The 11,327-nt window shown below is 33.9% G+C and overlaps 1 protein-coding gene across 4 annotated transcripts; it reads left to right on the plus strand.

Annotated features, from left to right (window-relative positions):
- On the plus strand, nucleotides 1–10,529 carry gls2b (glutaminase 2b (liver, mitochondrial)). Of its 4 annotated transcripts, none has more exons than XM_038306755.1 (18): nucleotides 1–254; nucleotides 660–759; nucleotides 910–1,031; nucleotides 1,860–1,989; nucleotides 2,180–2,259; nucleotides 2,948–3,111; nucleotides 3,296–3,354; nucleotides 3,950–3,982; nucleotides 4,086–4,144; nucleotides 4,291–4,357; nucleotides 4,480–4,530; nucleotides 4,636–4,812; nucleotides 5,659–5,790; nucleotides 6,452–6,544; nucleotides 6,626–6,687; nucleotides 8,194–8,270; nucleotides 9,862–9,925; nucleotides 10,060–10,529. In XM_038306755.1, the coding sequence occupies exons 1-18, from the start codon at nucleotides 82–84 to the stop codon at nucleotides 10,214–10,216; spliced, it is 1,800 nt and encodes a 599-aa protein (XP_038162683.1). In that variant the 5' UTR covers nucleotides 1–81; the 3' UTR covers nucleotides 10,217–10,529. The 4 variants fall into 4 exon arrangements, with proteins under 4 accessions (XP_038162683.1, XP_038162759.1, XP_038162833.1 ...); XM_038306831.1 differs by having other exon boundaries at nucleotides 660–821; nucleotides 10,060–10,216; XM_038306905.1 differs by lacking the exon at nucleotides 660–759 and having other exon boundaries at nucleotides 10,060–10,216.
- The last annotated feature ends 798 nt before the right edge of the window (nucleotides 10,530–11,327 follow it).

Raw genomic sequence — 11,327 nt, forward strand, 5'->3', positions numbered from 1 at the left:
GGAGCTTCCAGCTGGATCTTTCTCAGCAGACCTGCCATCCAGACCAGCTGCGCACTGAGCGGCTGTGTGTTGTCTTTCACCATGCACTGTCTCACAGCGCTGAGATGGTCAGATCTCCTACAAGTTATTTCCAAAAATACCAGTAGGACGAGGAATTTTCTCTTCATACATCCAGCATGTTGTCTGAACAGAAAATCAACAAACACCTTCCAGCGACGGACTTATACCCACATGGATAATTTCCATAATAAAATGTAAGTAGTCTGCTTTTATTTGATGGACCAGAGCTACCTGTTGACAATTTATTTACATTTTTTTTTTATCTGCTGATAAGATAAAACCGACAAGCAACAAGCAAAAAAAAAAAATAAAAAAAAATAATAATAAAAATAAATAAATAAAAAAGTAGAGTCTCTGGAATTAATTGATTGTAGGAAATATGATTTATAAATTACTGAATGGAGTCCAAGAGTAAAAAAAAAAAAAAAAAATATGTGTCATATTATTAATGTGTACAAAACTGCTAATAATTGTTTATTACATTTTATTGAGCTGATAAGATTGCAATATATTGTGTTCTATTGCATTCTATTATATATTCTACTCCATTATGAAGGTATGATTCTTTTCTTTTCTCAAGACTTTACTTTTTATTTCAGAAACTTGCATTCCGTATCTCCAAGCTCTGGAGTGGAAAATATGCTTTTCTACACCATCACAGAAGGAAGAGACCAAGTGCCAATTTCATACTTTCATGCTGTAAATATAGTTTTGTTTTGCATATTAAGCATTCAATGATTCCATATGCCCTGTACCAACAGGTAAAATTGATTCCATAGATGTTATTTAATGGGTTTTACAAATTATCTGCAGAGACAGTTTGGTGAAGATGGATTTGTTCTTTTGCAGGCCCTGAAAAAAACTGGTCTTCAGCCTTCAGACCCTCGGCTCAAAGAGTGCATGGAGAAGCTACGGCGGGCAGTGAAGGACTCTGTTGGAGAGGTGATGATGGACAAAGACCTTTTCCGCAGGTGAAAATCATCCTTTACGGAATTAGCATTCGATCCATACAGCACAATTTGAAACAATTTGTTTCATTTTCTTTGATTGCAGTATTACTAGTGTGGTTTATACCTGTAATTTTAACTCAAAAAGTGTGGGTTGTGTTTTGCGTCCATAGAGTTTTCTACAGCTCTTCAGATCAGTATCTTTGTCGGCGCTTAGAGCCTCATGCTATTGTTTTGTTTCCATTCATCATCAAGACTATTATTAGTCTGACCTTCAGATAAGAATCAATTTTTCCATTTGAATAAAGGTATATAGCATGTGTAATGCTGCATAATTATGTCTCCGCTTACTTCTGTTGTATATTTTTATGTTGTGAAGTTTATGGGAAGAGTGGAATTTTCATGCTATGTGATCTAATATAACACCTGCCCCTCTCATTGTTCCCCCTACTTAACTGGTGCAATGGTCAGACCTTTTGCGAAATGCTTCCCTACCCTCCCCTATTAGACAAGGTGCATCCTTAGGTTTGTTTTATAAGCTATGATTTTTTTTAGAAATACAAAATACAAACAATACATTAATAAATCCCCCGAATTTAACCCATTCCATTTGGGATCAGCGGGCAACACATATTAAGTGGTGCCAGTCTAACTGAGGGACCACTGATAGGCTGAGTTTTGAACCTCAGACCTGTGTTGCCTTCCAGGATACACTTTCTCTAAGCTACTAACCACTAGGACACCACTTGAATTTTATTTTTGCTATAATTATTAGCCTAAACCTCTCCTTTTATTTCTCCAACCTGAGAATAATCTTATCCGATTAACTCTTTGCTGCTCTTTTACTTTCAGATGTGTGGGTGGCAACATCGTTCTCCTAATTCAGGCCTTCAGAAACAAATTTATCATCCCTGAATTTGATGTGTTTGCACAAAAAATCGATGAAATCTACAAGACAGTGCAAGAACAAAGTGATGGAAAGGTAATCTCATGTTTAGCTACAGCAAAATGTTTTTATTATGTATGATGACCTGGTTCAGAGTAACTTAATCAGATAATAAACATGTTTACATTAGCAGCCCTCTGCTGTAAATATAAGCCAAACTTCATTACTATGGTTTTATGACTGATTTGCCTTTTCTTTGCCTTTCTCTTTAAACCTGTGGCATCAGGTTGCTGACTACATCCCCCAGCTGGCCAAGTTCAGCCCAAAACTATGGGGTGTGTCTTTATGTACAGTTGATGGCCAGAGGTATGGTTGACATTAAATTTATTGGACCATTAATTACAGAGACTAGACTTACAACTGAATCTTATAGAGAGAGGATTTGAGATGGTAATAATAGATTATAAAATATGTATAGAAAGATCGTTGACTTGAAGGTCTTCTTTATAAAATTGCTTGAAGTGCTAAGGAGATGCACTGTCAAAGATAAGAAATATGTATGAAGATGACGATGAAGATAATTTAAAAAAGCTCTGCGACTGAGAACCATTTGTAACTGGGCTCAAATAACTTATTTTAAGTCAAAGTTTAAAAACCCGTTTTTTTAGAACTGCCTCGATTGTTGAAGTTAAAGAGTAAACTGAGGTATTTTTGGGTTCAGTTTGTGGTCCACCTGTTTTTTTTAAAACATGTTCTTTGTCTTTACTTGCTTTTATTTTGCTTTTATTTTTCAATTTTATTATCAAATTAATGTAAGCCCTGTGAATTGTCCATGTTTTGAATTGTGCTGTACAAATAAACTTGCCTTGTCTTTTCTTTCTCTAGGATTTGATTTAAAAAGTCATAGTCATATGTTTAATACAACATAGAGCTCCAAAAATATCCTCCACTGGCTGATTTTTTATCTTTATTGATGCAAAAATCTTTATTTGAGTCAGTGCTAAACATTTTTAATTCAAATAGGGTATCTCTGTGTTATTTTGTCCTTTTTCAGGCATTCTGTTGGTGACACGAAGCAGCCGTTCTGCCTTCAGTCATGTGTGAAGCCCCTTCAGTATGCCATCGCTGTGCATGAGTCTGGAACAGAGAGGGTTCATAGCTATGTGGGCATGGAGCCCAGCGGACTCAAGTTCAATGTGCTCTCTCTTGATGAGGAAGGTATGCAACAGATCATTACCACCTCGACTCACTACTAAAACCTCGCTTACTCTTTCCGTGTATGATCACGCTGAATATTTTCTTCTTTACTCACCTCAGCTAATTAATGTTTAACTGACTTTCATATTTCCAGATGTTATCTTAAACTCTTCTTATGTGTTTATCTTATTTCGCCCTTACACAGATAAGCCTCACAACCCCATGGTGAATTCTGGAGCTATTTTGATCAGCTCTCTTATCAAGGTAAACAGGTTGACTTGACTATAGTCACATTTAGGTCATGCTCAAATAATGAAGTTAGCAATTTCTAGTAAAAACAAATTACAGAAGCATATTAACAAGGTGGCTTTGCTGCTCTAAAGCTGCTCTAAATTCTTTATTGTTGCGTGGAAACAAAGACAAAAAGCAATGACCATTGAAGCCGTTGTTTTTTTTTGTTCTTTTCCAGACATCTAAATAATTTTTGCTTTTTAGACACTTGATTTTTTTAGATATAAGAAATAATCAATGTTAGAACCCTACAGATAATTGGGTCAGTTGCTCTGTAGATGTACAACCAGATTTGAACATGAAACATAAAGCCTAAATATGTATAATTTGTGTCTTAATGGTTATTTTTCTACATTTTAAACAGAAAAACTAACAAACTGATCCCTTTTCTGCAATTATATTAGTCTAAGATAATACCTACGGTTTATTTATTGCTGCCTATCTGTCTTTTGTTGCTCCAGGTGAAAGCAGGCCACTAAATTGTGCAATCAGTAAAATATTAATGAAACTTCTCAAGCAGGTAATAAGAGAACTAACATCTGCAATCAAATTTGCTCTTCATTTTCAGCCCCTCTCAAATAAGGCAGAAAAGTTTGACTATGTAAGTAATGCATTTTAAACCATGATTTTAAAATGAAGACACTGTTATATGGTTTTTCAAAGGTGCACTGATTTAATGAAGTTTTGTTCTTTTTGTTTCCTAGTTCATGGAATTTGTAAAAAAGATGGCTGGTCAAGAATATGTTGGATTTAGCAATGCTACGTGAGTGTTTCATACCTCAAAAATATCCTTTTTTCTCTCTATGAACATATATGCTGCAGTAGTTACTCTCCTAGGCAATCTAAATGTTCCGCTTTCTCAGAGTATTATATGCTATATTATTGGGCTTCACTGCTTTTCTTTTTTAGGTTTCAGTCAGAAAAGGAGACTGGTGACAGAAACTTTGCAATTGGATACTACATGAAAGAGAAAAAGGTCTGTTAGGGCATTTGTTTTTTTAATATGTTTGTTTTAAATTGTCTGTTTCTGCACAAATGTTTTGCCAAAAAGACTAGTAATTCATATTTTTTTTCTGATTCTCTTGTTATATTCACCAGTGTTTTCCTCCAGGAGCTGATATGATTGATGCCCTCGATTTCTACTTCCAGGTAAACTGCTTTTTCATCAAACAGGCAGCGCATCTTCGGCTCGGATTTAACATGGACTTAAATAAGTTGATCTATTTTTGACTTGACTTGCATGTTTGCCTTCAGCTTTGCTCTATTGAGGTGACCTGTGAGTCAGGAAGCGTCATGGCTGCCACCTTGGCCAACGGAGGGATTTGTCCAATCACAGGCGAGCGAGTCCTTAGTGCTGAGGCGATGCGGAACACCTTGAGCCTCATGCATTCCTGTGGCATGTATGACTTCTCTGGCCAAATGGCTTTTCACGTGAGTATGAGTCAAGGTTTAAATTGTTTTAAGTTTTTATTGTTCTTTTAATTGATTTAGTCCTGACTTCTGGTTTTCTAGTTTTTTGTTTTTAGTGTTTGTTAGCAAGTTTAGTTTTTATTTTTTGAAAATGCTTATTTTCATTTTAGTTTTTATCATTTTCGGTCATAGTTTGAGTTTTTTATGTATTATGATTTGCATACTGGCAAGACAAAAAAATAAAGTAAAAATAATAATAGAAATAAAATCCCAGATAAGGACAACCTGCTGCAGCAACATAAATGACCTAACTACCATACCTGCCATCTGCTGGCGTAATGTGGTACAGCGAAAAAAAGGAATAAACACCAACAGGAAACTAGACTTCATGTTAATGCATTATGATCAAAGTTGGGGTATATACCTGTAAACCTGGGAGCATACAGTCCTGTTGGGGTTGTTTTCTGGAATACTGTAACCCCTGTTTAATTATATTGCAGAGTATATTTTATTTTTTTAATTGTTTGAAAAAACAATTTTATCAGCTTCATACCTATTTGTCAATGTGCAAGATAGTTACTTTGGCTAGTAACTAGTTACTTTTCCTAAGCAGTAGTGGAGATACTAACTCAGTTACTTCTCTGGGGAATTTACTAGTAACTATAACTAGTTTCTTTTATTAAGTAAGGTTCCCAGCACTGATTATGATAAAGAAAACTAAACTTATTCTCTCTAAAAATTTGGTTGTTTTAATGAAAATGTTGAATTCTAGTTTTCGGCATTTTACTGTTTTAGTTATGAATAATATATATATTTTTTATGATTTAATTCTATTGTTGATATTGTGTTCTTCACCTTATCATCTAGGTGGGTCTACCAGCTAAATCTGGAGTGTCTGGGGCAATACTGCTGGTGATCCCTAATGTAATGGGAGTGATGTGTTGGTCTCCACCTTTGGACAAAGTTGGGAACAGCGTCCGAGGAATACATTTTTGTCAGGCAAGATCAAATATTAGTTTCTCCTGAGAAGTTTCTTCTTAGTTTGGATTACTGAGTATTTGTTTTTTAATATTTTGCAGATCTCGATAAGTATAAAAAATTTATAAAGATTTTTTTTGCAAAAATGTATATCCATACTTTATTCCCTCTCTAGTTGACAAAATAATATAAATATATGTTAATCTGGATAAAAAATACTTGTGTTGTGTTGTTTATACTTGTTTTATTAAAAAAATTTTAACGTCCCCACTGGTTTACGATAATAACCTCCATTATTTGTTCATTGTTTAAATGTGCATTTATGCATCACTCATTAGCTCATCTGTTAGAAATAATGTTTTTTTGCAGGTTTTCTGTATCTATACTTCTATTTTATAAAGTCAACTTTGATATTTACACTCTAAAACATGGGAAACACTTTGAGAAACGTGGGAAACATATGCCTGAAATGCAAGTCCGTAAAAAGCATTATCCTATCATGAACAATGTGAGGGAAGCCTGTGTGCTTTCTGATCATTCAGTCCTTGTTTTCATGCTGTTCTGATTGTGATAAGTTAGAATGAGGTTGGTGACTGATTTTTTTATTTATGTTTTCTTGTGCTAAACCTGATGTCTATAAAAAAGCAACTTTACTCTGAAGTTATATGCTCTTTATTTTTAGGAGCTGGTTTCACAGTTTAATTTCCACAATTATGACAACCTTAGGCACTTTGTAAAGAAGCAAGACCCTCGCCGGCAGGATGGAGATGACAGGGTAGGCTGCTGCACTTGTGTTTGGTGTCATATCTGTGTTTACATTCATCACTTTGTTTATGAATTTTCAATGTATTTGCAGAACAAGTCTGTTTTCAACTTAATGTTTGCTGCCTTCAGTGGGGATGTGTCAGCAATGAGAAGGTACTAGAAGCTTGATTATTTGGTGGGACTGAAAATATACTGTTTTAACATCGGGTTTGAATACATAATAAAAATAAATAAAAAAATGAGTGAAGGAAAAAGCTTACCTAAGAGAAAGTGTTGCTTGGTTAAAGGTTATGAAATAAATTATTTTACAAAGCATGAAAAATAGTATTAAGTGGAAAGCCGTCAATGCATATATGTTTCTCGCTCTGATGTTAGATTAGATAATCAGATATTGCACTAAAGTAATTTTCATCTCTTCAGAAACACCACAAGGAAGCATGGAGAGAACCATCTCAGTCTGCATTTTGTAAACACCTAATCTCTATAAATCAACCCGAGTTCTGAACACCAAATCTCTTTGAACCAACATGAGAAACTTTTGTATTTTCTTGTTTAAGAAAGTATGCTCAATTCTCTAGCATAAATGTTGCCTAGTAAACTAGCCCCACATGCGAGCGTCCAGAATCATTTTTGCCTGCGAGATTATATTACACATTTAATCTCACATTTAGCCTGGTTTATCAGGGTAGCATAAATGGTAATAATAGTACAAAAGCTTTTTCACTGATACTAATAACGCAATCCTTCCAGTAAAGATGCATGTGGCTCTCAGTTCAGAGGCATCCAAGTTTGACGTGTTCCAGCGCTGTGAAATGTTTTTTAGATTTTTCTTTTGTAAGACATGACAGGCAGATCAAATCGGTTCATTTCTTTCTTTTCATGCCACTCAAAAAACAACTACGCAGCGGTCAAAAACTGTATGCCTGAATACATGAGCTAACCTGGCCCCAATAGCCAACTCCTGCTGCAGTCACCTGTCTATATTGAAGGGGCGGAGGCAAGAAACTACGTCAATTATACACAACAGCAAAAAATACAACAAAAAAATTCCTTGTTTCATAATTAAGTCAACTCATACTACAAACCAACTTATTTCATGTTCATATATGTCATAAGAAGCCAGAAATAATGAAACAGTCAAACATAAATTGAGCATTTGGCTCCAACAGATACTTCCCACTTCAGCTATAAGAGAGTGATATATTTTAATATTTTGTGTCTTGTTTTTAAAAACTTTAGAGGAGAAGCCATTTCTCAGAGCAATCACAGAGCCACTAAGATCGGGCAACATGTATGATATGTTCCTCCCTCATTCCTATTACATCACTTTTATGTTATGGTTATGTTCAGTGGAGATGTATGTTTTGCCATAGAGATAGGCACCATATATTACTAATGACTCTCTCCTCTTGCAGTGTTGGATTTGCCTTTAGAGAAATTAAAGCTTATATTAGAATGTATTCAAAGTCATTAAGAAAATACTTCTGTTCTTCAGAAGCATAAAGACAATATTAACTTGGACACAAAAAACAATACCTACTTTTTTTATTTGGAGCGATCCCAAATATTTTTCCACTCATGTCCACTTGGTTTTAAATTACATGTTTGTCATTCGCAATGTGTTCACTGTTTATCAGTAACAACTGGCTGATGTTGCAGATTTGCTCTCTCATCTGTGGACATGGATCTGAAAGACTACGACTCCAGAACAGCGCTACACATCGCTGCAGCAGAGGGTGAGCTCCTCTATCATCTCTCATATCGTTAGTTATTTTTGGAAACAAAAATGTTCAGCTGTCTGGTGTTCATCAACCTAACTGTCATGGCTGGTATTCATGTTAATGTGCCATAGTCAGAATGTGTAAACATTCCCTTTCAGACATCTATTCAACATAATTTGGTATTTATCAGGCAGCTCCTAACTCTGTTTAGCAACGACTGAAGACTGGCAAGACGTTTATTGTAACTTCTTTGGGTATATTTTCTTTTTGTTTTAGAAACTATTTTCAGAGCATCTAATTGAAAATCAAATAAATATGAAATACATAGATAAACTTTGTGTAGAAAGCTATTTTTAAAGGTTATTTATCTGGGTAAGTGGTTAGTAAGAGTTTTATTTTTTTGCAAATTGGTTAAGCTAAGTTCTTCCTTCCATAATCAGATTTTAAAATGATTATGTGTGGAAAAAACTGGAATTTTATAAAATAAAACAATATTTATTGTAATTTCAGTAATTCATGCTCACATACAGAGATGTCAAGTAGCAAAGTACAAATACATTGTTACCTTCAGAAAAATCTATACTTTAATGGTGTAATTATTTTTTTGTGAAGTTTTTACCTCTAATCCGTACATTTTTTTTTGCAATTATCAATACTTTCTATTCCTTACATTTAGAAAAGGATTTGTTAGTTTTGTTTAATATAAGCCAATGTTGTTATGGCCTCTTGATATATATATAAATAAAAAAAGTTTAATACAGACAGTTAATTTCTTTGTTGTACTGCACCAACTTGTTCTTCCACACATACCAAAATAGTCTTTGAAGATGATGCAAAGATAATTTGCTGCCATTAGTTATAAACCTAAAAAGATTAAGTAAAAGGGAATTATCATCCAGAATTGTAAAAAAAATAAAAAATAAAAAAATAAAATAAATGTTTCTCTAATAGGGTAGTGCATGCATCTGTCCTCAACATTTTTTTCCTGCATTACTTTTACTTTTATACTTTAAGTAGTTTTAAATGGCTGTTTTTACACTTTTACTTGAGTAAAAAGCTTAAGTTGATACTCTAACTTCTACAAAAGTGTTTTTAAATGGTAGGATTTATACTTCTACTTGAGTAATAAACATGAATACCTTTGACACCTCTGCTCATATACTATATAGACTCATTGTGCAGAGTGAAATACATTAGTCCTTCACTTTCTGTAAGTTACAAGGTAACCTACAGATAATCTACTTTCTGTAGATTATCTGCTTTCGGTAGATTATCTGTAGGTTATCACTTACAAAAAAGAAAAAGGCAACATTTAATGTCTCTGATTGTTAGTTATATTCTAAATTAAGTTATATTTTAAACATTCCCTGTGTCACGCACGCATCAGCTAATTAACAATTGCAAACCTTTGCTGAGCCTCTGATCTTTCTATCTGGTTTAGTGAGCTCAATCAATCAACCTTTATTTATAGAGCTTTACAACAGAACCTGCTGAACTAAAGTGTTTTCCATAAGTTCAATAGAAACAGTTTCAACACAGTAAATAATAAAATTGAAAGTAGAAAGTATAATTTTAAAATGTATAATCTTTGCCCGTTTGTTTTCAGGTCACATTGATGTTGTAAAGTTCCTCACTGAAACCTGCAAAGTTGATCCTTTTGTGCAAGACAGGTCAGATCTGTTCATTGTTAGAATCCTTTTTTTTCTTTTTGTTACAAAGGTTATCAAACATCCTTTTTTAAATTAAATATCTGACCTATATCTGTGTTCTGCATGCATACATAATTATCTCTGATTATGTACAGGTGGGGGAATCTTCCAGTTGATGATGCCATGCAGTTTGGCCATGAAGAAGTAGTAAATATGCTCAGAGAATACCAGCAAGACTGGAAGCAGCAGGAAAGGCAGCATGGCGAGGCCGAACGTCCCCCAAAACTGGACACAATTGAGGGCATGGTTTGATATTTTTAAAAGTAAAATTTTAACATGTCAGAACATGAGTGACATTTGTTAAACTTGAACTAAGTGCAGAACCAAAGAAATCTTGACTAAATGAATGTAATTGAATTTTGCATATTGTAACAATTACGTATATAAAGGGTATAAGGTTTTAAATTTGTACTTCTTCTAAACTTGTCAAGTAAAAAACTTTTGAGCAAATTATAACTTTGGACATTAATCTAAAGCTCTGCTGAAATATTTGTATGAAAGAACGTCCTTTTTAAAACGTAGACTCTCTGTATGATTTAAAAAAAAAACAGTATGTCGATAAAATGCTTTTACTGAGGTTTTTTTTTTACAAGGGATTATTGAACTATATTGTACCTATATGCACACATACAAAGACAAACTCTTAAAGAAATCAAAGATTTTAACAAGTATACTGTAGTATTTATGTCTGCCTTCCTTTATGTAGATTTTGTGTAATCATAAGAAAAACAATCACTTGCACTGGGAGAATTGCAATTAATGCAATATAAGTTTAGGAGTTTTTTATGAGTGATAGCCATTTCTAAGGAGTTTGTCTTTAAATCACCAGATTTTTCAGTTACCAAATAGTGCTATGGAGCCATCAGACTAAACATCTATTCAATCGGAGCAGAAAAAAGAAGCTTCATTAATAAAACAGTTTGGAGAAACCTTTAGTTGCATTCAGATGGACCACTCCCTTAGAAACAATGCATCCTTTAGGATCCTTTATATCGCTATTGTTGATAAAACACAGATCCAGCCTTCTTAGTAGCCAAAACAACACAAGGTTATCCAACTTAGCTGGATTCCTGAATTTATTGAATAAAGGACTTACTCATCTGGTTTTGATTTCCTCTGACCAGCATGCTCCTGTGTAAGGAGCAATGTAATGTGAAACATAACTGGAATTTAGAGGATAATACATTCTAATTAAAACCTAATCTGTTAAGGGATTTTAGATTTTACACAAGGAAGAAGAAAACAATGGTTTAAAATAAATTATGGGGACATCTTTTTAGTGAAGTTTTTCAGAATTCTTTTTGTTTTTTCTGTTTTGTGGTAAACATCAGGTAAAAAAAATGTCATAGTCCTTAAATATAAC

Source organism: Cyprinodon tularosa, unplaced genomic scaffold (genome assembly GCF_016077235.1).
Source record: "Cyprinodon tularosa strain WSP-4 unplaced genomic scaffold, ASM1607723v1 ctg10, whole genome shotgun sequence".
In the NCBI taxonomy this organism is placed as follows: Eukaryota; Metazoa; Chordata; class Actinopteri; order Cyprinodontiformes; family Cyprinodontidae; genus Cyprinodon; species Cyprinodon tularosa.